This window comes from Panthera onca, chromosome F1, assembly GCF_046562875.1.
Source record: "Panthera onca isolate mPanOnc1 chromosome F1, mPanOnc1 haplotype 2, whole genome shotgun sequence".
Taxonomy (NCBI): Eukaryota; Metazoa; Chordata; class Mammalia; order Carnivora; family Felidae; genus Panthera; species Panthera onca.
This window is the reverse complement of record NC_138355.1, coordinates 34,577,506-34,603,829: the sequence shown is the minus strand read 5'-3', so window position 1 is coordinate 34,603,829 and position 26,324 is coordinate 34,577,506. Positions and strand designations below refer to the sequence as shown.

Sequence of the window (26,324 nt, the reverse complement as noted above, 5' to 3'; positions counted from 1 at the left end):
AGCCCTTGGCAGCCAGAAGGCAGAGAGGAGGGCAGGAGGCATAAGATAATGGAGGCCCAGGCCCAGGGAGAGGGTTTCAGGGGCAGGATTCCAGCCTTTAGAATAATGTGTGGGCACAGTAGCCGCCATCTTGGAGGGATAGTTGTGCTGGTAATAAGGTGACACAGGGACCCAGCAGAAGAAATACAATGGATTTGGGAAGCAAAATGCAGGCACTGGCTTGATCACCAGGAGCAGAGAAGTCCTTTAATGGGATCCAACTATGTAAGCAGAGCAAAATGTGGAGTGAGGTTGACTGGGTACAGAACAGCCAGCCAGAGCCTTTTCCACACTCCCTTACTAAGGAAGGTGGCTGGGAACAGCCATGCTGTGTTCTGAGCCTTCCATTTGCATTTGTAGAGGGCCCTTGAGGCCAGAGGATGGAGGCAAGTGGGTGGAGTGAAGCTAAACAGTCATGAAAGTCCCTCTTCTGCCTTCATGACATTAAGATTCTGAGGAAGAGGCTGGGAAGATACCTACACTACAACTTAGCAAATTTACCCTGCTTCCCTGGGTTAAAGGCAAATAATTTAACATAAAGTGAAGGCCTAAGTGCTAAGTAGTTGCAGAATAAAAGAAGTGATTCACCAGTTGGGTGGGGTTATTCCAGGAAGCCCTCCTGAGGAGTGAGGAGAAGTGGGCCAGAGAGATGGGAGGGGATATTGGACCCTAAGCAAAGGCATTTGAAAGGGATAAAGGAAAGAGCGAATAGTTGCCTTTAATGGATGGGAAGTAGATTATTCTGGAACCCCCATATTGAAGTGGTTTATTTGAAAAGCCAATAATTTGGATTGTTACCTCAACTGCTCAGTGGCACTTCTGGAAGACCTTTCTGAGAAATGTCCAATGCCATGGATATTAGCCGTGGACAGACAGACACTACCTTCTTTCAGTCTTTTCTTGGTATTAATTCCATATGTGTGACTTCACTGGATTCATTTCATTGATGCTGGATCATTGGAGCAAATGTGACTTCTCTAGCATCCATTTCTTCCACCTTACAATCATAGTGCTTGATTCTCTCAATGTCAGCTCTGCTTAGGCTGTGTTAAACAGCTGTAGGGCCTTTTACATCTGACTTCCCTGTTCCTAACTTTCTTCACATCATTTCTTCTGCCTAGAGTGCCTCCTGTATTAATCTACTAATTCATGCCCCCCGCCTTTGAAGGAAAACCCAAATTCATCTCGTGTTAAGAAGGCTTCCCCAAGACCATACCCAGCTTTGATGATTTTCTCTGAGGGCTCACAGGATTCAGCGTATAGTCATACAGATATGATTCATTACAATGAAAGGATCCAAAGCAAAATTGGCAAAGGGAAAAGGCACATGGGGCAAAGTCCAGAAGAACCCAGGCGCAAGCTCCAAGAGTCCTCTCCACCACTGACGTCACATAGGGTCACGTTATTCCTCCAGCATTGAATAGTGACAACATGTGAAATGTTGTCTACCAGAGAAGCTCATTAGAGACTCGGTGCTCAGGGTTTCTATTGAGGACTGGTCATGTAGGTACCCTCTGCCTAACGTATACCAACATTCCAGACTTCCAGAAGAAAAACAGGTGCTTAGGAATATCCACATTGTTTGCAAAACAGTTTGGGGACAGTGAGCCACCCAAATTAGTTAGGAGAATTGGCCCCAAATCCACCTTCTAAGATGTTAACCAAGGGCCATCCTTGGAAACAGAACTTCCCAAGGATGGCAGTCTCAGGCCTGCTATGTTACCTCTTTTCTGCACAGCTTGCCTGCATAATTCCACCCGATAGTGCCTAGCTATGCTTATGCTGTAGAGAAAATCACTCTAGATAGGAGCCAGGAGACCTAGGATCCAGCCCAGCATGGCTACCTACTGCTGGGTGACCCTTTGAAGCTCTCACTCCATTTTCTTCTTTCCTGTGGAAGAGGGGAATTGTAATTCTTCTTTGTAGACCTCAAGGGTGAGGCCTACACCCTTGATAGTGGGTTATTCTATCTATCCCTCTTGGTTGAGCACCTACTGTGTGTCAGGCACTGAGTGAGCACTGTGGGAGTACAGAGGGAAGTGTGGTGTAGTGGCTTTGAGAGGAGACCAGTCTGATATTAAACCCAGCACTTACCAGCTGTGTTACCTTGAACATGTTATATAATCCTGATCGGTAGAATGTGAATAGGAAAATAAAACTGGTGCCCACACCTCAACGGGTTGCTGTGCACAGTGGAACAACCCATGTAAAGCTTCTAGCCACAGTATCTGTCACGTTGTAGGCCCCCAAAATGGCAGCTATTAATTCACTCAGATAGTTGAGCGGTTGCTGTGTGCTAGCAACTTGAAAAATACGTGGCCCCAGGCCTACTTTCTGTTTGCTGGTTCAGGTTAATAGTGAACAGATAATGACATACAAAAATGAATTGCAGTCATAGTAAATGCTATGAAGGAGAAGTACAGCATGATAAATAGCATGCAATTTGGAAGAGGGGACCTAACGTGGCTGAGGAGGCATGTGAAGGCCTGGCTGAATATGTGATGCTTAAGCTGGGCCTCAGTGAGTTTCATTCAGAAAGAGGTTAGGGGAAGGGGAGGACAGGATGTTTCCAGTGGAGACAGCAGCTTGAGCAAAGGGAGACCGGCCTTAGGGGTGAACGCTGTAAAGAGGGCAGTTTTGCCACTTGTATGAAGAATGGCAAACAGGGGCACCTGGGTGGCTCAGTTGGTTAAGCATCTGACTCTTGATTTCAGCTCAGGTCATGAGTTCATATTTTGTGACTTCGAGCCCCAGGTTGGGCTCTGTGCTGACTGTTAGGAGCCTAATGGGGATTTGCTGTCTCCCTCTCTCTCTGCCCCTCCCCTGCTCACGCTCTCTCTCTCTCTCTCTCTCTCTCTCTCTCTCTCTCTCTCAAAATAAATAAATAAAAACTTAAAAAAAAAAAAAGAATGGCAAAAAGACCAGGGAGAATGGAGAATAAAAGGTAGGGGAGGAGGGGGGCTTCCAGATGACCCTAGAGATTGGACGGGACCATCGCAGCATGCATTAGGGCTTTGGAACGTTAAGAGGAATGGGAGGCTGTGAAAAGATCGTGTGAGTGACACAGCTTGGTGTTTTCAGAAGCTCAGTCAGGCGGTGTGTGGAAAATGCTCTGGAGGAGTGAGTGGGTGAGGGAGACCAGTTGTAGGAGGCTGTGCTGTGGCCCAAGTGAGAGGGATGGTGGCTTGAATCAGGGTGTTGGTCATGGGGGTGGAGAGAAGGAGGCGGAGTGTACCTGTCAGGTACACTCAGGGGGCCTCTGTGACTGATGGGATGTGGGGGAGGAGAGAGAAGGCATCGCCCGGATGATGCCAGTTATCTGGCAACAGCAGGAAGATAAAAGAGTTGTGTCTTTACCAAGAGGTAGCTCTGGGGAGAGCAACTTAGGAGAGGGGAAATCGGTTCAGTTTGGGATGCCTTGGCTTTGGAGTTCCTATAAGACAATCGGAAGAAGGCACTCAGCAGGCAGCCTTCATGTGGGTCTAGATGCAGAGGAGGTCTGGGCTGGAGAGAGAGAGAGTTGGGAGTTGTTAGTTCATACATTGTCTCTGTTCTTGGACAGTGTGGTTTCAGGGAAGCTAAAGGGAGAGTGTGTGTGTTTGGGGAAGGGCATGGAGGGGGCAACAATGTCTGATGTTGCTTAGAAGTCAGGTAAGATGAAGACTGGAAACGGACCATTGGCGTTAGTGAGCCAGCAGTCACCGATTTGGGTGGCTTGGTGAGGGTGTGAGCCAGGCCCGAGCCGGCTGAGGATTGGACTGAAGAGAGGCCAGTGGAGACAGTCCCTCCACTGTGTTGAGGGTGAGGGTGAGTGAAGAAGTTTGGCTGTGAGAGGAAGGAGAGCTCGAACTTTCGAGAAACGTGAGAGTGAGGATTTTTAGTGTTGCTTGATCTCTAGAGAGATCGTGGTTGTGTGAGAGTGATGGAAGGAGCCAGCTGAAAGAGAGAGGTTGGCGATGAGGAAGGGGGGTGGGTGACAGTGGATGTGAAGCTCCCTGAGGAGGCAGGGGTCCAGGACAGGTGGAGAAGTTGGCTTCATTCAGAGGTCACCTCTAACACGCTCTGAGAGGGAGAGGGCAGAGCAGGGGCCCCCGTGCAGGGAGACACATAGGTCTGGTGGCAGGAAGTGGAGGTCTTTCTGGTCTGAAGACTTCTATTTTTTGTGTGCAATAGGAAGTGAAGTTTCTGGGTGAGGCCTGGGGGGCGTGGTCACGGTTTGCAGAGAAGAGAAAGGTTTGAAATAGATACTGAAAACAAGAGAGTGAGCTGAAAAGGAAAACCTGGCCTCCAACTCTGTTACCTGTTCACATGGTGAAGCCTCCAGAAAAGGACCCTGGCAAATGTGATTTCACCTGTCTAGCACCTTGTGAGGCACCTGGGTGAGGGCCCTATACATATTTCTTGAGTTGAATTGTTGGCCTTGTCTACCTTTAAAAATCCTCCTCAACATTTTCCCCTCCTTCCCAGGTACCTGGCTTCCCCTATGACATCTCACCAGGGGCTGGTTCATGTTAGTAGGACTAAGGACCATGGCTCAGACTTGGCCCTTCCAGCCCTGTATGGCTAGACCCTCCCCTCCTGACACTGACTACCTCTCCCCAAGTCAACCATCCTTTTTTTTTTTTTTTTTAATCTTTTAAAAGTTTATGTATTTGTTTTGAGACAGACAGGCAGCGTGAGTAGGAGAGGGGGAGAGAGAGAATCCTAAGCAAGCTCCACACTGCCAGTGCAGAGCCCGATGTGGGGCTCGAACCCACGAACTGTGAGATCATGACCTGAGCCGAAACCGAGAGTCAGACGCTTAACTGACTGAGCCACCCAGGCTCCCCTCAAGTTTCCTCTGTCTAGCTGTAACTGGTGGAATTTTAGGACTAATAAACAGTTAAGATGGGAAGTTTTAGGTACCGGGAAGCAGCATAGGTAGGAGAGAAGCTTTCCTGCTTTTTGCAGAATTCAGTCTTTCTGTGAGTGTTTATGGTATGCCTGTCATGGGCGCCCTTCTAAGTATTAGCACCTCAGTAAACAAAGGAGACACCTCTGCCTCCTGGAGAGCTTGCGCTCTGCCTGGGGAAGACGGGCAGTAAAGAAGTAAACCTCAACATGCCTGATGGTGGGGAGTGCTCTGGAGAAGAATGCATCAGGTGATGGGGCGTGTGGTCAGGGATGGTTGTGTTTGCAGTTGGGGAGATCAGTGGAGACCTCACTTGAGAGGGAGCGTTTGGGCAGATACCTGAAGTGCAGGAACAAGCCATTCAGGTGTCAGGGGGACAGACAGCAAGTTAAGGCGCTTGCACTAGTCAAGAAAAAGTGAGGCCATGAGACTAGAGTGTGTGAACAGGTGGAGAGTGCTAGAAAATGAGGACAGGCCAGATCACATTGGACTCAAAGGACACTGGCTTTAACCCCGAGTGACATGGGGGCCATTGGAGCCCAGAGGAGTGGCATGTCTAACTTCTGTTTTTAAAAGGATAGCTCTGGCTGCTGGGGTATGACTGGGCTGTACAGGGAAGGACAGGGGCAGGAGGCCAGCTAAGAGATTAATGCTGTTCCCCATAGGGAGATGACACTGGCTTAGACCAGGGCGGTTGTGCTGAAAGTAGGGAGCAGGGTTTGATATGTTTGGAAGAAGAGCCGAGAGGATTTGTGTTGTGGGGTGCAGAGTAAGAAGGTCAAGGGTGAGTGACTCCCGAGTTTTGGTCCAAGCAATAGGGTGATTGTGACAGCATTTTACTGAGGTGGAGGAAGGCCATGGGAGGAGCAGGTTGGGTGGGGCGCCAGGTAAACAAACACAGAGGTATGGACTAGGCACTTGGAATGAGGAGAGGTCCAGATTGCAGGTAGACATCGGGGCACTGTCAGGGATGGCATCTAAGGGAGGAGCCAAGATGAGCTCACCAGACAGAAGAGGTCCAGCACCAGCCTGGGCCCTCTGAGAGATGGGGACATGAGGAGTAGCTAGTGCGGAGGAGGAGGAGGAGTCTAGAAGCTGGCCCAATGGTCTAGTTCTGTGCATCTCACACGGTACTGGCTGTAGAATCTGGCTACTACTGAGAGATCCTGATTCTGAAATATGTTAACTAGGGTAGGCTAAAAGATTGTAACAAATAGGCTTCTGAAACAGAGGTCTGTTTCTTTGGGGTAAAGTATCCAAGTCAGCATCTTTGTCATGCTCCAGGGCACACTCTTAGAGCACATTGTTGGTGTACTTTGTATACAGGCATGGCCCCCACCTAGACTGAAAACCTCTTGGGGACAGGAACTGTCTGGTAACTGGGGGTCGACCCCCACTCCACCCTCTCCCGCAGTAGAATGAGGCACAGGCCTATGCACACAGCAGGCACTGAATAAGTGCTGACTAGGAGTGAAGGATGGACATGCATGGATATTTAGTGCTTATTTACGTGGCAGGCACTGTGTGCTAGTAATTTACGTGGATCAACACCTTCAATCTTAACTCCAAGCCATAGAGGCAGCTACTATTCTCCCATTTTCTAGATGAGGAAAAGAGGACACAGGTAAGTGAATGGCAGAAGGAATCGAACCCAGCGGTCTGGGTCCAGAGCTGGTCTCTAGGCTGTCCTGCCTCTCCTCGAGACCTCCATCTTGGTGTTGGTTGGGATGTGGTCCATTTCCCTCTAGCTATGACACAGAGCAAAGAGCACTGGACTTGGTGTCAGGAAGCCTAGGTTCACATTCCTGCACCACTATGTGCCCGCCGTGTGATTTGGGGCTATTCGATTGACAGCTTGGGGCCTCAGGAACTTCATCAGAAATGTGATGATATTGCCACAGGGTTAGTGTGAGGACTGGGTATGATGTTGTACGTAAAAATAGAAACTGCTGGGGCGCCTGCATGGCTCAGTTGGTTGAGCTTCCGACTTCGGCTCAGGTCACGATCTTGCAGTTCGTGAGTTCAAGCCCTGCGTCGGGCTCTGTGCTGACAGCTTGGAGCCTGGAGCCTGCTTCGGCTTCTGTGTCTCCCTCTCTCTCTGCCCCTCCCTGCCACTTTCTCTCAAAAATAAACATTAAAAAAATAAAAAATTTAAAAAAAAGTAGAAACTGCTAAGTATCAGGGTGTGTGAAACTGGTGTTATTTTTATCATCTTGAAAAATCAAACTGTGGAACTCCTAAGATTGCCCAGAAAAAGTTGCCAGAGGGGTATAGACCACAGGAAACCCCACAGGCCTTGCTTCAACCAAAATAGTTCCTCTGTACAATTTTTATTTATTTTTTTTATTTTAGAGAGAGAGAGTGCAAGTGGGGGAGTGGGGCAGAGGGAGAGAGGGAGAGAATCTTAAGCAGAGCCCATCACGGGCTGTCTTCAACTCTGGGATATCACGACCTGAGCTGAAATTGAGAGTTTAACGCTTAACCAACTGAGCCGCCTAGGTGCCCCTGTATACTTTTTTATTTACTGATATTTCTGCATAAGATTTGGTTTGATGAGTTTCACTGTTTTTAAAAGGTTGTGACACTCTTGTCTAACTCATCTCTTAAACCCTGTCACAGTTGACTGGCTTAGTTTTGTGGGGGAAAGCCATTCTTTCAAATGCTTTCTCTTTCTCTTGGGTCTCCTCCCTGGGCTCCTTTCCTTCTCTCCCTCTTCTGTGGTCCTGATCTCAAGAACCTGATGTCCAGTGTTATACTAGGACTACAGCGTTCTGTGACCAGGACTCTAGGGTGCCCACCCATGTGTGGGTGGGGCAACTGGGGTATACATGGGGTAGCAGACCTCAGGAAGCTTTTCCCCTCAAGCTTGGGCGAGAGGGCCATCTCTGGTCCCATCTGCTTCCTCCCTGGGCCTGGGCCAGAGCTGGCCTCACTGCTGATCAGGAGAGATTGTTCTGTCTGCCTCTCACAGAACATCAGCTCATGTCCCGGCCACAGCCTCACCCAACTCTCAGACAGTGGGCAGTGCATCACACGTCTGTGGTCAGCTTTGGAGATGTGAACCTAGCACAGAGGCAGTTGTACGCAAGCATGTGTGGGGGATGAGGCATGGCTAGAATGATGTTGGCCTTTGGTAGCTAAAAATCACTAAAAGGTCAAGCCAAGGTGGCTTGGCACGTCTGTTCTGTAGCCTAAGATGGTCTCAGGTCCCTCCCTTTTCCTCTGAGCACCCTTGGGCTAAGAAGGGTGAGGCCAGGTGAAGGTTTCTAAATTCCCAGCCTGATCTAAACTATTGTCTGTTGGCCATGTATCCAGACTGCCATGCGGCTCTGCTTGTCCGGCCCCTGGAATTGCGGTCTCCCTGTCTATGAGAAAATGGAATGGTTGGGAAGGGAGGGGGCGAGAGAGCTGTGAGGCTGATCTGACACCCCAGCATGTGATGAAGTGGGGATCCCCACCCACATGTGGAAGTAAGTCCGGTTGGGATGAGGAGGCCTTTCCCATGAGGAGAGGTGGGAGTTTGGCAAGAATGGGGGACAGAGGCTGATCCAGTCTCAGGGGACTCCCACGTGGAGCCCTGCAGAAGTGTGGTCGGTAGGGGGGGGGGGGGTCAGGGCCAAGGGATCAGGGGGTTTCAAGGAGGAAGTACCAAATGCCACATAAAGGGCAGGATGGCCATGATTTAGGACAGACTAATCAGCAGCTCTGATTGTGTGATTACAGTTTAGGTCATGGAACGAACATAATATGCTTTTCCAAACTACCTACCCATTCCCCCAGTCCCCGCCCAACACTCAGATGATTCGGGGACCCCAGCTTATTCAAGGGCAGGGTACAGATGAACTGGGAGAGCAGGCAAGGCTTCAGGGACATGCCCATGGGACCCTAGGAGGGACACAGGTCTGCAGGCACTGCTGGAGCCAGGAATGGAAGGGAGGGGAGGGGGCTAAGTGGCCCATGCAGGTGCTGCTTGGTGGGAGTGGGGGTGGAGGGAATCCAGGCCCACCGTGCTGCATTTCTGCTTCCCCATCAGTGTCTGCATGCAGTAGGTCCTCAGCAAGGGAAAGATTTACACAAAGTGACTGAATGAATGAACATTTAGTGGGAGATAGTCCAGTGTAAGCATGAGTTCAGAATAACGCACTGGGTGAAGTGAGGAGGAAAATGTGTTTGGAGGAGGAAATAGAGAAGTGAGAAAAATGACAACAGAAAGGCAGCTCTGGGTGGAGAGAGAGCAGTTAGCTTAGTGAAGGGTCCTCGATGAGGGGGAGTAGTACCCTGTTTGGGGGAGGGCGTAGTATCTGAAGAAATCATGGAAATGGGTTCAACTTATGCATATAAGTGAAGATGAATCAGCAAGGTGCTGTGCCACCTGCAAGGGAGTAGTTGTGATTCAAGCCTTAATGGGAGTGCTGACTGTAGGTGAGGGGACAGTGGGGTGTGGGGGGGGTGGGGATGGGCTCTCCAGACTCAACTCTGTGATCAGAACTGTCATTTATCATCACTTCTGTGCCTAGACAAGGGGACCGGAGCGGGGTAGGAATATAGGGATACAGCAAAAGCAAAGTGCATTCACAGAAAAGCAGTGAGTGAGGGAACACACACAAGCATGAAAAAACATGGGAAGGAAATGGGAATATTTAGGCAGGTTGCATGGGGGAGGGAAGAGATGTTGGGGAGTGGTTGAGGTCATTGTCTCCTACGTGCAGGGTTGTCTTCAGGAAAGGGATGAGGTTCTTTCCCTCCTCATGGACCAAAACAACTCCTCATGTCCCTCCTTTTGCCCTCATTCTTCCCCATCTCCTTGAACAGAACCACCTCCCCCAAGGTACTGAGGTCCAAATCCTGGCATCAGCCTCCAGTCCTCCCTGCCTCCAAGCTTCATATTCAGTCATTTATTTGCTCCATTTCCCTGCCACCACCATAGTTCAGCTCTGTGTCATCTCTCCCTGATGGCTACAGTGTCCCCACATAGAGATCACCCTACTGACTGCTTTACCCCTGTCCCCAGCCTCAAAGTCTATTGTCTGTGCAGCATCTGGAATGGTCTTTTTAGGCTCCAAAGCAGACACTGCCATTGGCTCCTTGAAGTACTCATGCTGCTTCCCATTGCTGTGTTCTTAGAACATACCCGACTCCTTCCCGTGGGCGACCAGGCCCATGTGATCTGGCTCCGGCCCTATCTCCTGCTGCTCTTCCTCTTGTCCCTGACATTAGGCAACACCGGCCTCTCTGTTTCTTGAACATGGCAAGGCCTTTCCCAGAACTGATCGTTACCCTTGCTGTCCCCACTGCCTGCAGAGTCCTTCCTGCTACTCCTCACATTTGCTCCTCCCCTTCCTCCCCTCGCTGTTCAGGTATCCCCTCCTCCATGAGCCCTTCCTGTCCAAGTGGCTGCTCCTGTTTCTCTATCTCAACATCCTGTTTATTTTCTTCAAAGGACTCACCGTAGTTTGTTACTCCCTTGTCTCCTCCATTGGCTTGTAAGCCCCATAGGAGCAGGCTTGAACCCTTTCTGTCTTGTTCCTCCCCAGCCCCCAGAGCCTGATACTGTGCCCCACATGTCAGGCAGTCAGGTCATCCCCAGGGTAGGGGACCTTGATGGAGGGACTCTGGGAACAAATGCTTAATAATAATAATAATAGTCATCACAGCATTTCCTGTGTCCACCATTATAAGCTCTTCATGCAGAGGGGGGTCAGCAAACTTTTTCTGTAAAGAACCAGATAGTAAATATTTTAGGCTTTGGGCCATGTGGTCTGTGGCACAACTGATCAATTCTACTGTGGTAGCAAACAAACAAACAAACAAAAACCCCAGCCATAAACAATATGTAAACAAATGAGCATTGCTGTGTTCTGATAAAACTTTATTCACAAAAACAAGTGGTGGGCCAGCTGATCCTTAATGTATAGTATTAACTTATTTAATCTTTAAAGATTCTACAAGGTAATTATCATTATCATTATCACTATTTTATAGATGAAGAAACTGAGAAGTGTAGAGACCAAGTAACTTGCCTGAAGTCATACAGCTATTCAGGGATAGAATCAAGATTTTTGCCTAGGCAGGTCGACTCCAGAGTCCATGGTGCTAGCCAACATACCACACTGCCTCTTGTCAGACTTTGGAGAAGCAGAGAGGAACCCCCAGCTCCTCCTTATCCCCTGAAGGCCTCCACTGCTTCCTGGCCATAGGACCTCTGTAAGTTTCCTCATTCAACAAATTGGGGATGCTAATGATGTACGTACATCTTGGGGCTGCTGTCAAGATTAAAACAAGACTATGCATGTAAATTAGCTGGCTCTGAGCCTAGACATAGCCTCACTGCGTGTAATCCTGACCCAGATCCAATTCCAGCCCTTAGGTCCCATTCATATCTTTTCATATTGTCCCCTTGCCCTCTGTCTACCTCATTCAGATTTGTCCTAGGTTGTCTTCGTGGCCCTCCTTCTGACAGCCCCTTTCCAACAAGGCCTCACGTTAATCTTAGATGTCCCTTATTTAGCCAACACTGAGTGCTGTGTGCCAGGCATAGGGCTGGCTCTGAGTATCTGGGGATCAATGAAGACAGCTCTCCCTAGGAGCTCGCCCAGGAGCTGAACCCCGACAGCAGGGAGGGCTTTGAAAGAGTGGGAGCTGAGGCTAGGGGCAGAGAGATAGAGTCAAAGCTTCCTAAAGAAGAAACTTTCACGTGGGAAGAGCAGTAGTGTTTTCTCTATTTTTTTTCTCTTGGTCTAAGTTTCTGAGAGCAAATCTGAAAGGTCTGCTTCAGCATCATTTGGAGCCAGGTGGACTCTGGAGGGTTCTGAGGCTTCCCTGTGAGTGAGACTGATGTTCAGGGAGCAGCTGCCACGGGGTACCTTCAGATGGGTGCCCCAGGAAGGGCGCGGGGATGCCCTTCAGCCCTTGAACCCCCTTTTCTTCACCAGCGGTGCTTTGCTGCACTCCCAGGAAAACAAGGAACCAGGAGTTTCCTGACAACTTGGAGAGAAGTCATACTTCTCTTCACAGGAATTAAAATCTTACCCATATCATTCATCCTGTATCCAAGAAAACCCTCTTCTGGGAAAGCATAAGGAAAAGAAAAGGAAAAGAAAATACACGCTGCTTCTGCTTCTGCTTCTGCAGTGCCAACGCCAGCCGTCACGTGGATCGGTGGTGGGTTTGGTGAGCTGTTGTCACAAATTATCTGGCTGTTGTGGTGTCACCTGGCCTCTGCATGGTCTCCCTCCCACATTATGCCTGATGGAAAACGGCCTCATTACTTCTGTATTTCTCCAAGGCCCTTCCTCTTTGTCTAGCCTGCATGGTGAAAGGTCAATGAAAATAAAACCAGTTTCTCCCAGAGGTCACAGTGCAGTTGTACTGTTGTTGTGTTAAGCTATGGAAACAGTGGAGAGGAAGAGAAGATCAGGGGTTGGAGCTGAGGCTGAGCAGTTTTCTTGAGGGGTTTCATCTTCCAAGGAAAGATCTTTCTGAGCCATTGAAGATGCAGGCTTTGGTAAGCACTTGAAATCCATCTCACTTCTCCCTCGTGCAATGAGGATAATGTACTAGATAAAATGCCTTTATTCTTCTTCCTCTTTGGTCTCCTCCTCCTCCTCCTCTTCTTTTTTCACTTTCCTGGTAGTAGCTGTTCTTCTTGGAAGAGCAGAATCTCAGAATTCAAAGGCCAGGTGACTGAGAGAGGGAGCTGCCTGTCCTTCTAACTGGTGGGCACCTGGCTGTCTGAGCCAGGGCACAGATTCCAGAGTCTCCTCGGGTTGCTGCGTCTTGGGATTTGACATTTTAACTTTTCCTCCTTACTAACCACATCTCTTCTCCTTTAATTTTAGCCCAGGACACTTTGTTGGCTCTCAGGTGGGTTTGGGGAATAACATCCTTGCACCTGCCCCTCTTGCTGAATGTGAGCATCCATCAGGGAGCTGGCTCCTTATGCTGGTGAAGCCTGAACAGAGCTGAGAAATGGGCAGTTTGCCTTCTAGCAGCCCATCCTATGACTGGTAGGTCTCATTGGCCAGTGCAGTGTTACCCCTCCATTGCCCATGGCTCAAGGACCATCCTGAGCCTCCTGCCCAGCCTTTGTGCCCCCACCTTGTTACCTGGCCCTGTAAGTCCCACCTGTGAGAGAAGGCAGCCTCTCTTGAGTCTGCAGATCTCAGGACCCTCCCTTACAAATGAGCCTTGGGGAAGGCTGTAGGCCTCTCCCACAGTCCTCAAACCCTTCCCCATCACTGCTAGACACTTACCAACCCCTCTGGACCCCAGAAGTCATTAGCAGGAAGGATCTCAGACCTAGTAAGGTGTGGAGGGTCACATGAGGCTGAACAGGGGTTACTTTGGGGGAAGGAGCACCCGTTCAATCCCAAGGAGGGAGGAAACAAGGTCTGCGCTGTAGCCACAGGTATAAGTGGGAAGGGCAGACTTCAATACTGGCTCCAAGGAATTTTCCCATTGCTGTCTCTCTGGGATGTCTTCTCTCTCCAGATCTTATTTTCCTGACATAGATCTAAACCTATTATGTCAAATGCCATCACTAAAATGACAACTGAATTATTTGTGAAGTAAAAAAAAAAAAAAAAAATTAATGCCCTGGGCAATTTAAAACCACTTATTGATACCACAAAGGAAATGTGACCATTCGTCATTTATTCTGGAGGAGATGTTAGTTGTCCTGTCTTCTGACTCACCTCTACTCTCTTCAGACTGTCCCTAAGGGACCTCAACCTGGATATACCCCCTACCCACATCCTTGCTTCTTTGCTTCTCTCCTTCATCCTCTCCCATTGGTGTCATCAGATGAACCTGGGAGTCATCCTCCACTGTCCTCTCCTTCGGCCCTTCCACGGAACCCATTTCTAACCCATTTCTCTGCATTTTATCTCAGAAATGCCTCACAAACATGGCTTCTCTTTGCCCCTGCCTTGGATCAGGCCATTGTCATCCTTCTTTATCTGTTAGATCAGCCTCTTCCCCTGAACTCCCTGTTTGGGCCTGTCCTGTATGTTCAGCATCCCTAAAAAGGTCTAAACCTTGGGGTAAAATTTGGAATTCCTGACTGGCATTCATTAAGGGCTCTTCATGCCATGCTCCTCCTCTCTCTCCCTCTCTCTCCACACTTACATCTCACAGCGACCTTTTTAGGGGTTTCTGACAGGAATTTAGTTACACAGGAATCAACTTATACAGGTAAGCCGGGAAGCCGAACAGGAGACTCAGGGTGAGGGAACTTGGAGATGAGTCATGCGGGAGGCTGCCCACCCCCTCTAGAGCTTAGGAGCTGGAGACCACCCTCAGCCATGGAGGAGACCCAGTCACTGTTGAGATGCTGCCCAACTCCAAGAGATGGGAGAGAAATACTCTGGCTTCTCCCTCCACATTTCAATGTCTTGACAGTGTCTCTTATTATGCGAATCTAGCCAGAAGCCAGGGAGCATTGGGGGCCAACCCTCACCCCACGTGGTGATGCAGACCAGGGCAGGGGAGCAGAGAGTGGACCTGAGAACCGACAGGCAAATACCTGGCATGTTCCCTTAATTCCACTTCACCTACAGTTAATTATCAACCATTCCAGAACTTTTATGATATCCTCTGAAAAATTCTTTTATCTCCTTCATGTAGAAAATGTTTCCCCACTTCTTCAAGACCAGGTGAGATGTTTTCTTCTCTGTGAAATCAGCACAGACACCTCAGAAAGCATTAGCTACCCCTCACCTGGGCTCAAACAGTTCTTTTGTGGTACTTGCTACAAGGGTGTTATAATGCATCATTCTTGTGTCTGTTTGCCTCTGCTTGACTTGGAGACCCTCCAACAGCAGATGTAGTATCACAGATCTCTGCACTCTTGGGACCCAAACCAGGACATGTGCATACTGAGTCCATGGAGGGATGTATAAATGAGGTTGCTTTGTGGGGTGTCTTGCTCAAGGTTGCGTAGCTGGTGAGTGGCAGAGCAGGGATGGAGCCCAGGTCTCTGGGCCTGTGCCATTTTCACTCTGGAATTTCATCCGTAGTAACTAGTAACTCCCAAGAATGAGATCTTGAAAACTCTGGAAGCATAGCTCCTGGCCTTATATCTTACAAAATCTGAAATGATTTATAAAAACATTCTTTCATTCATCTAAACAAGATGTCTGGGGTCCTGTGGAAGTAGTGTGGACAGACAGACAGACAGACCTACTTTTCTTTTTTAAAGAAAAGTAGACAAGGACCTACTTTTCTTTTTTAAACCTGAGACTGAATTCTGCTAGATGTGTGTCCTTTCTGTTGTAACTAAAACCTAAACTCCTGTTGCTTCAGAATGTTAGCCTGCTCATTATGTGTTCCCCAAAAATGAATCAGAAGAAATTTGTAAGTAAAGAACTTAAATCCTGACATCTACAGCTTTGCCTTTGGAATATCTAGAAAATTCTCGAGAAAAAGATGCAGTAATTTATGAAGCTAAAAAATGAGGTTTATAAGGCATATTGTATGTGATTTTCTGTTGTCTTTTTAGGTTTGAGTAAATAACTTTTCAGCAGGAGGCCCACACTGTGAGTTCCATCAATGGCAGGAAAAAGGCACTGTTGTTTGTTTTTTTTTTTTAATATTTAAATTTTAGTTAGTTAACATATAGTGCAATATTGGTTTCAGGAGTAGAATTCAACAATTCATCACTTACGTACAACACCCAGTGCTCATCATAACAAGCCCTCTTTAATACCTATCACTCATCCCTCACCCACCTCCCTCCATCAGCCCTCGGTTTGTTCTCTGTTGTTAAGAGTCTCTTGTGGTTTGTTTCCCTGTCCTCTTCCCACCACCTTTCCATATGTTCATCTGTTTTGTTTCTCAAATTCCACATATGAGTGAAATCATATGGTATTTCTCTTCCTCTGACTTATTTTGCTTTAGCATAATACATTCTAGCTCTATCCATGTCATTGCAAAAATTTCATTCTTTTTGATGGTTGAGTAATATTCCATTGCATGTATACACACACACACACACACACACACACACACACACACACACATCTTCTTTATCCATTCATCAGTTGGTGAACATTTGGGCTCTTTCCACAGTTTGGCTATTGTGGTGCATGTACCCCTTTGAATCTGTGTTTTTGTATCCTTTGGGTAAATGCCTAATAGTGCCATTGCTGGATCATAGCATAGTTCTATTTATAGTCTTTTGAGGAACCTCCAGTCTATTCTCCAGAGAGAGAACACCCCACCAACAGTTCAAGAGGGTTCCCCTTTTTGCACATCTTCACCAACACCTGTTGTTCTCATGTTGTTAATTTTAACCATTCTGACATGTGTGAGGTGGTATCTCATTGTGGTTGTGATTTGTATTTCCCTGATGATGACTGATGTTGAGCATCTTTTCATGTGTCTGTTAACCATCTGGATGTCTTCTTTGAAAAAGTGTCTATTCATGTCTTCTTCCCATTTCTTCACTGGGTTATTTGGTTTTTGGGTGTTGAGTTTGCTAAGTTCTTTATAGATTCTGGATACTAACCCTTTATCAGATATGTCATTTGCAAATATCTTCTCCCAAGGAAAAAGGCACTGTTTACTCCAATAGGGAGGTATACAAGCCCTGATAGTGATTTTGATGATTTTTCTTATTTGCGAGAACTGAACTCTTTTTACTATTCCTGTTACATAAGCTATTATACCCAAAGGGGAAAGATTTTAATAAAATGTAACTCTTATTTATTTCCACTAAATAGCTGCCTGGGAATGACAGAGTACTCACTGGAAATGTTCAATTAATTAGAGAAATATATTTGTTAGACAAAGAAACAGCAGCCCTCATAGTTCTATTATTGGGACTGTCTTGTGTCAGAGAACAAACACCTTGAATTGATTCCATTTTGGGGACTGGTCATGTGCCCGAAAAAGCTTCAGAGGCAGGAGACAGACCCTGCCCTGGGAGATACCACAGTTCATTTTATATACAAGAATACTGTCCAAAAACATCTAGTGCCTATGGTGTAGCAAAACATAAGTGCTTATTTTTAAAAAATATCTAATGAGATAAAAACTCAATTTCATAAGAACAAATACCGGGCAAGATAACAGATTAGAGAGTGCACAGGGTCAGTAGATGACCTCTGCGTGCTGACTACAGCTGAGCAAGACACAAAGGTGGGGAGAGGGAGCGTGGGGCATCGGGTCCTCAGGACTCTGCTGGTCAATCAGCAGGGGCAAGGAGACTGTCTGTGAGGTCACTGTGCTGGGCCGCCCAGCACAAAGACTGACAAGACATGGGCCCACCCAGCAGCCTGATAGAGCAAGGGCCCCGGGGGTGCTGGGGCAATTCTTAGCAGGAAAGCAGCTAATGGGCTCTTACTTAGTTCAGGTATGTTTGGGCACAGAGATTGGCAAATTGTACAAACTGGCCTCCCTGAGACCCTTTCCGGGGATCTGCATGAGCAAAACTATTTTCATAATACTACTAAGATATCATTTGCCATCTTTACTCTGCTTTCCTGAGCATACAGTGGTGTTTTGCAAAAGCTTCATGATGTGTGATTCTGTAATACACTGCACGTGGAAGAATTGGATATGAGAGCCCAGCTATCTTCTGTTAAGCCCAGAGATGCGTAGAAATGTAAAACAATGCCACTCTTCTCACTTATTTTTTTTGTTTTGAAAAATGGCTATTTTTCATAAAAATGTTTTATGTTAACATATAATTGGCTCATTATCTTAAAGTGAATTAATAAAGAAGTAGACATTTTTAATACTTATTTATTTTTAAATTTATTTTATTTTATTTTATTTTATTTTATTTTATTTTTTTATTTTAGAGAGAGAGAGAATCTTAAGCAAGCTCCATGCTTAGCACAAAGCCTGATGCAGGGTTTGATCCCAGGACCCTGGAATCATGACTTGAGCCAAAATGAAGAGTCAGATGCCAACCGGGTCCCCCAAGAAATATATTTGTTTTAGTTTTCAGTTTTAATCTCAAAGTGATAAATAGCAACAGAGAGAACCCACATAAACAAAAACTCAGGGGTCCTCAATTTTTTAAGAGGCTTTATTTTTTAGAGTGGTTTTAGATTCACAGCAAAATTGAGCAGAAGGTACAAGGATTTCCTACAGATCCCCCAGCCCCACACATGCACAGCCTCCCCATTGTGCATGTATCCCCCACCAGAGAGGTGCATTTGTCACAGCTGATGAACCTACATTGTTTAGGGGAGGAAAAATAATTTTCCCTCTACTCTTCTGAGTTCTTAGCTGAGACCCCTGTGGTAAAAGACAGATTAGCAGGAGAAAAAACAAACAAGTTTATTAACATATATAACTCATGTATGCATGGGAGATACCCAGGGAAAAATGGATAGCTCTTTGAGGTGGCTTGGAATTCAGGATTCATTGTAAGAGGGAAAAGGGAGGGGGAAGAAGGCTTTTTAGTGGGGAGTGAGTGATTTTTAGGAAAAGATGAATGATCCCTTAGAAGAGTTGTGATAGTTTGTGACCAGGTTTGTCTGGGTATCACCTTCTAGTTTCTTCTCCTGTGATGAGTTACTCTTTCCTGGTTGATGAAACTTCTGGAGAGATGGTTTATAATAATTGAGTTTCTCTTGGAGGATTTGTCCTTAGTCAGATAAGGTGTTGTTTTAGGACAAATGTAGAATATGTATCTACCATTATGGTATCATACTGAGTGTTTTCACTGCCCTAAAAATCCTGTGCTCCACTTATTCATCTCTCCCTGCCTCCATTCTCCCCCTGGCAAACACTGATCTTTTTACTGCCTCCATAATTTTGCCTTTTCCAGAGTGTTGTATAGTTGGAACCTTACAGTATGTAGGCTCTTCAGATTGGCTTCTTTCACTAAATAATATGTATTTGAGATTCCTCCACATCTTTTCATGGCTCAATAGCTCATTTAAAAAAAAAATTTATGTTTATTTATTTTTGAGAGAGGGAGAGTGCGAGTGAGGGGAGGGGCAGAGAAAGAGGGAGACAGAATCCGAGGCAGGCTCCAGGCTCTGAGCTGTCAGCACAGAGCCTGATGTGGGGCTCGAACTCACAAACCACGAGATCATGACCTGAGCCAAAGTCAGACGCTGAACCAACTGAGCCACTCAGGCACCGCTGTAGCTCATTTCTTGTTGGTGCTGAAGAATATTCTGTTGTCTGGGTGTATCACCATTTATCCATTTGCCTAGTGTAGGATATCTCGATTGCTTCTAAGGTTTGGCAGTTAGGAATAAAGTCCCTATAAACATCCGTGTGCAGGGTTTTATGTGGACATAAGTTTCCAGCTCCTGTGGGTGAATACCAAGGAAGGATTCCTGGATGGTAAGAGATGTTTAGTAAGAATCTGCCAAGCTGTCTTCCCAAGTGTTGCATCCCCACCAGCAGCGAGTGAGAGTTCCTGTTACTCCACATCCTCACCACTATTTGGGATCGGCAGTGTTGGGGTTTGAGGCTATTCTACTAGTTGAGTAGTGGTATCTCATTGCTTTTCTTTTTTAATGTTTATTTATTTATTTTGAGGAAGAGGGAGAAAGAGAGGTGAGTGGGGAGGGGCAGAGAGGGAGGGAGATAGAGAATCCCAAGCAGGCCCCATGCTGTCAGTGCAGAGCCTGATGCAGGGGTTCATCCCACAAACCACAGCATCACGACCCGAGCCGAAATCAAGAGTCACATGCTTAACCATGTTAGTGGACTGAGCCGTCCAGGCACCCCTCTCACTGTTGTTTTAATTTGCATTTTCCTGATGACATATGACGTGCAGCGCCTTTTCATGTGCTTCTTTGTCTTCTTCCCGGGTGAGGTGCGTTTTGGAAAACAGTCCTTTATCAGATGTGTCTTTTGAAAATATTTTCTCCCAGTCTGTGGCTTGTCTTCTCGTTTTCTTGACAGTGTCTTTCACAGAGTAGGAAATTTTAATGAAATCCAGTTTATGAATTCTTTCTGTTATGGTTTGCATCTTTGGTGTTGTCTCTAAAAAGTCACGGCCATACCCAAGGTCATCTAGGTTTTCTCCCTTGTTGTCTTCTGGGAGTTTAAAAGTTTTGCATTTTACATTTAAGTCTGTGATCCATTTTGAGTTACTTTTTGTGAGGGCGTAAAGTCTGTGCCTGGATTCTTTTTTTGCATGTGGATGTCCAGTCGTTCTGGCACCACTTGTGAAAAAGCTGTCTTTGCTCCACTGTATTGCCTTTGCTTCTTTGTCAAAGATCAGTCGACTGTATTTATGTGTGTCTATTTTTGGGCTCTCTGTTCTGTTCCATTTATCTGTCTGTTCTTTCACAACTACTACACCATCCTGGTTTTATAGCTTTAGAGTAAGTCTTGAAGTAGGGTTGTGTCAATCCTCCAGTTTTGTTCTACTCCTTCAATATTGTGTTGGCTATTCTGGGTCTTTGGGTCCTCAGTTTTTAAGAGTCTAAAGTGGGGGGGGGGTGGGGAAGGGAGGGTCCTGAGACCAAAAAGTTTGAGAACTGCTATTGTAGAGAAAGATGGACACACAGATGAGTGTATTAAATTTTTTGTTAGGAAAGAGGATAGACTGTGGTGGAAGGGAACTCAGACTGAACTCAGACTACATCTTAACTGCCCTCTTTTGGGAGCTGAGCAAGCCCGTTGCTTTAGGGTACATCTCTGAGAGTCCAAATTTAGATGCTTTGTGACACAGACATGAGCCTGGTCTTAGGAGAGAATCCTAGATGGGCGTGGGACATGAGTTGTTGTCTTCCCTTGGGACCAGAGAACTCAGGGCCGATTAGGGAGGTTTGGAGTTGGTTTTTCCATTTCTCTGAGAGAAAGGTGAATCTTGGGGATTAGGGTTGTGCATGTAAATCAAGTACTATGCCTTTTCACCTTCATAATTAAGGCTTGTGAAATCTCAAGAGTAAGCCCTGTTAAAAGGGGAACAATCACATCTTGTGCTGTTTACCTACCACCCTTGAAGTTCTGCAGGAAACGTAGAGAGGAAAAGGTGGGGCTTTGGTCTCAAACCCCAGGATTAAAAAAAAAAAAATCCCCTGTTCTGCTGAGCTGGGCTCCTCCAAAGAGAAAGCTTTATTAGCTGAAAGAGGCCAGTTGCTTACTCTGCTCCATTCATGGCGGCCACACCCCATATCAGCCCGCTCCAGCCGGGGGAGAGGTCTGCAGCTGACTCAAGCCGAGCTGGGTGTTGGATGGCACCCATCTCCCACCCGCACAGTCAGGCCGCGCAGCTGCTCTCAGGCCCAGTTGACTTCATCAGCTGCAGGGAAATCTTGAGGGATCTCAAGAGCAAGCCAAAGCAAGCAAGCCTGAAGGCCAAGCCTTCCTGTTCCCTAGCCATGTGGAAGGCTGTCACCTCCAGGGACCACCCTCGATTGCCTCCCATCCTTTAGCCAACTGCCAGACGCCCTGGAAGCACCACTCCCTGCACTGTGCCAAAAGTGACAGTATTCTTACTCCAGGAGAGGCAAGGCTTGCCTTGAGGGGAGGCAAGGCTGTTGTTAACCTGGGGACCACTGGTGGGTTCAGAGGGTCCTTAAAGGTCCCGAGACCAGGTATGTGTGCTCTTTTCTGGGGGGAAGGTCTAGAGTTTTCATCAGATTTCAAAAGTAGAGAAAATCCTTATAAAAAGTTAAAAGGATCACTGTGCTAGAGAGCAACACTAGTTATAACTGTCCTGCTGAAGAGTTTCAAAGAGTCCTTCCAATAATAATAATTCAACAAAGAGTTGAGTTCTCCATGCCTGGCTCAGTGCTAAGGGCTGGAGACACAACAATGAATAAGATCGGATGTGACCTATGTGTCATTGAAGGGCACAGATACAAATGAAATACACAAATGCATGTCTAATTCATTTACTTGTTTATTTATTAATTTATTATTTTAAAAAGTTTATTTATTTTGAGAAAGAGAGAGAGAGAGTGCAAGCAGGGGAGGGGCAGAGAGAGAGGGAGAGAGAGAGAGAATCCAAGCAGACTCCACACTGTCAGCACAGAGCCCCATGCAGGGCTTACAGCCACAAGCCATGAGATCATGACCTTAGCCAAAATCAAGAGTCAGACACTTAACCAATTGAGCCACCCAGGTGACCTGCATGTCTAATTTAAAATCAAATGCGGTTCTGAATTTCAGAACTTGATTCTATGACACATAGAACAGTGGATGTTTAGTTTTTGTTTTTGAATGTTTATTTCTGAAGAGGTAATATACTCATGTTCAAAAATTCAAAAGAATTATACAATGAAACACACTCACCCCTGGCCACCCACCTACCATTATTCCCTAGCCTCTCCCTGGAGGCCATGCATGTTTTATAGACTGATGAGTGGGTGTTCTGCTATTAGACGGAGGGAGGGGAGAGGAGGGCGGAAAGGAGAAAACTTACCTGAGGATATGATGCTTGAAGTTTGAAGCATGAATGTGAAGGGAAGAAGACTGCAAAGGGTTAGGGGAAGCATTTAGATAGAGGCAATAGCTTATGCAAAGGCCCTGTAGCAGGAGACAGCTTAATGTATTAGAAAAATGAAAAGAAAGCCTATATGGCTGGAGTGCAGAAAGCAAGGGGAGGAGAGGTCTGGGATGCTGCTGGGTGGGGAGCATGCAGTCTTGTAGCTCTCTTAGCATTGTGGACTTTCCCCTAAGATCCTGGGAAGCCACTGAATGATGAGAGGAGAGAACCTTCAATCATACTTGCATTTTGAAAATGCTATTCTGGCTATAGTATGGAGAATGGATTGGACGAGAGAGCAGTTAATGTGCTTATTTAGTGCAGGTGAGAAATGATGTGGCTACATATATTGCAAGAAATGTATTGGTATAAAAGGTTCCTGCTTCCGAAAAATGTTGACAAAGTATTTGTTTCAGTTCTCTCAACTGAGCGGAAGAAAATTCCATAATAAGAGTTTGCTTAGAACATAGTTATTTGGTCCGAGCATGTGGCCAAACTGACAGGATAATTTAACATCTGTAAAAGGTTGATGGACGAGGGGCTGAAGGCTCATAAAATCTTGCTACAAGTCTTTTGGTCCAGCCTCCCTCCTGACCACCCCCGGAGACATCTCCCCTGTGCAGGAGCCCTCCAGTGGCTGGAGGTCGTCACTGTTGTTACAAAGTCATAACAGAATGACCCTGTGGGTGACAGTGCACTAGTTAGGAAACCAACCACTACAACACCTGATGGCTGTAGTTGTTTTGGTATTTGCACACTTAACTTTCCTTCTCTTGACACCCCTCCCCCAGAATGGCTTATTCTGAGGAGCAAGGAGGGGTCCCCTGTGGTTTCATCCGCCAGAATTCCGGCAACTCCATTTCCCTGGACTTTGAGCCCAACACGGAGTACCGGTTTGTGGAACAACTGGAAGAACGTTACAAATGTGCCTTCTGCCACTCAGTGCTTCACAACCCGCACCAGACGGGGTGCGGGCACCGCTTCTGTCAGCACTGCATCCTGTCCCTGAGGTGAGTGGGCAGGGCCTGCAGCTCTGGCCAGACCAGGCGTGGCTGTGCCTGGGATGGAAGTGTCGAACGTGGCCACTCGGCTGTCATTGTGGTTTTTGGAATTGCTGTGGTTGGCCGCAGAACCGCGAACGCGAGGAGGGGCTCTCCCAGGGGCTCTCTCTGAGAGCCTGAGGAATAACCTTTTTTTTTGGCCTCTCACTTATTGATAGTCACCTTTTTTTTCCCTTTAAAAAAAAATTCAATTCCTAGTAACTTCTTTTGAATCCATGTTTAATATCTAATATTGTACAGGTTGGAGAGTTCTATCTAGAATATGGACATTTATAAAATCAATTTCAAAATTTGTAATTTTTCTATATTTAAGACGAGAGCACATAAATGGTACTGTAGGGCTTAGAGAGGAAATATATTTCTCCTGTATGTTTGAGAAAATGTGAAGTCTTTTTCAAGAAAATCTAAGAAACATTATAATCCTACCCGTGAGGAAAGAGGGCCTCATTTACTCTTTCATGCAGTGATTTACTGGTAACTAGGGATTTCCGGATTGGATCGCTGTAGTAATTTATCTATGCTGGTAGCTCTGAAAGTAAGCCTTGGGATCCATATTTGTTTTATGTTCTGCTTAAATCAGCAAGAATAATAAGTCTGATGGTGTGAAAAAATAATAAAAAATGAACGATAAGTAAAAAGATAAAAAAAATTCAAGCATAATTAACGTACAGTGTTCTGTTAGTTTCAGGTGTACAATGTAATGATTCAACAATTGTCTACATTACTCAGGGCTCATGATAGTCACCTTTTCTTGACATTCAGACCACATGCGAGGCAAACCTTGATGCACAGTCTGTGTTGGGAAGGACCTGCATCTCACGGGGGTCTGTGTAGTTGTTGCTCTGACTTTTCCTTGCCTTAAGGCAGAGGTGGTGTCGCATCCAGAATGGACCTCTCTGCAATGGATGCTGTCCACTTAGGGCAGTGGGAAAACCTGGGTCATACCATTTTGAGGGAGAAGACCAGGGAAGCTATGGAAGCAGGCTTTGGGGTTTTTTTTAGGGCACTAAGTAAGTTGTTTCCTACCAAGCTTGGAAAGAGGGTTATTACAGCACATTCTCGTTTATTCATGGGTTTGTCTATTCAGCACCTGTGTGTTCCAGGCACCTTGCTACACTAAGCTTCAGTGTACAGAGAGGAAGAGCTGGAGGTCAGTGTGGAACGGGACCCACTCTCTGCCCTCCAGAACGCTCCAGTCTAGTGAAGAGACAGGTTGTGGCACAGTGGGATAAGCAAAAGACTGCCGTGGGAGCACCGGCAGGGGACATTTAACTCTGTCTGGGGGACTGACTATTTGACCTGCATCTTGGAGAATGAATGGGAGTTTTTTGGCAGACTGGGAAGGTGCTGAAACTGCAGTGGGAGGTGGGGGAGAGACACAACCCTTCTTGGGGGAGGGAGCAGCAGGAGGGAAGATAGGGCCAGGTCTGTTCAGGGGAGCTGAAAGGGGTCAAGCATGGCTGGAGTGCTGGGGCTGCTCTTGCAAGAGTGTTTGAGGTCAACTCTTAATTCCAGCTCTATTTTTATTTTTCTCTCCAGAGAATTAAATGCAGTCCCACTCTGCCCTGTAGATAAGGAGGTTATCAAATCTCAGGAGGTAAGAAAATCACCGCTTTGGTTTAGCAGCTCTCTGAGTGATGGAGAAACCAGTGTCCTGGGTTGAACTGGATATAGAGGTTGGAGCAGTAGCGGGAGAGGGGGGCCTTTCTTAGAGTCCACTTTCCTCTGGTGTGGGGTCAGGCCAAACCCTACTCCTACCACTGTTTCAGAGGCTTGTTTGGGTCTTTATTGATGCCTCTCCCCCTGTCCGCAACCAAATTTCTACTCTGCTCCCTCCTGATCCCCTTCCAACACCAGCTCCAGGTACATTAAGTTGCTTGGAGAAATTCAACATCCTGTTTCCTGGAATTCACTTTCTCCTCTAGTTAATTTCTAAAACTTCCTTTTATTATTATGTCTAACAATAGCTTTATTGAAGTATAATTCATATGCCATAAAATTTACCTTTAAAGTATATGTGTTTCTTGGAAAATAATAACATAAAGTAAAGTGTACATGTTTCTTGGGTGTATACTTCGGAGTGGAATTGCTGGGTCGTATGGTAATTTTGTTTAGGGCCATAATGGTAACTTTATGTGTAACATTCTGAGGAGCTTCTTCAGATGATTTTTCAAAGCAACTGCACCATTTTACCTTCCTACCAGCAGACTGTGAGAGTTCTAATGTCTCTAGATCCTTGCCGAAAGTTGTTAATAGCCATCATTTTGATTACAGTCTTTCTAGTGGGTACCTGTTTTGCTTTGCATTTCTCTAATGATTAATGATATTAAGCATCTTTTCATGTTTTTGTCTATTTGTGTATCTTCTGGAAGAAATGCCTTCTCAATTTCTTTGCCCATTTTTTAGTGGATTATTGGTCTTTTATTGTCGAGTTCTAGGAGTTCTTTATATATTCTGGATACAAGGCTCCTGTCGAATGTATGATTTGCAAATATTCTCCCATTCTATGAGCTGTCTTTTCACTCTTGGTGGTATCCTTTGAAGCATGAAAGCTTTTCATTTTGATGAGGTCTTACTTGTCTTTTGTTTGTTTTGGTCACTTGTTCTTTTAGTTGCATCTAAGAAACCATTACCTAACCCCTGATCATGAAGATTTTCTCCCTTAAAACTTCCTTTTAAGGTGGCTCAGTCAGTTGAGCATCTGACTTTGGCTCAGGTCAAGATCTCGCAGTCTGTGAGTTCGAGCCCCACATCGGGCTCTGTGCTGACAGCTCAGAGCCTGGAGCTGCTTCAGATTCTGTCTCCCTCTCTCTCTGCTCCTCCCCCGTTTGTGCACGTGTGCTCTCTCTCTCTCTCTCCCTCTCCCTCTCAAAAATAAATAAACATTAAAAAATTTAAAAAAAAAACTTCTTTTAAGCTCAGT

General features: G+C 46.3%; 1 protein-coding gene across 3 annotated transcripts in view; it reads left to right on the top strand.

Annotated features, from left to right (window-relative positions):
* Positions 1-26,324, top strand: part of TRAF5 (TNF receptor associated factor 5) — a 50,838-nt gene that overhangs the window by 5,058 nt on the left and 19,456 nt on the right. For 2 of the 3 annotated variants that reach the window (XM_060643906.3, XM_060643903.3), the window contains exons 2-3: positions 23,132-23,350; positions 24,941-24,998. In XM_060643906.3, the coding sequence (XP_060499889.1) occupies positions 23,133-23,350; positions 24,941-24,998 (276 nt within the window). In that variant the 5' untranslated portion in view covers position 23,132. Of the gene's footprint in view, positions 1-8,545; positions 12,937-23,131; positions 23,351-24,940; positions 24,999-26,324 lie in introns of those variants that run through there. The other variant, XM_060643904.3, reaches the window with a different exon arrangement.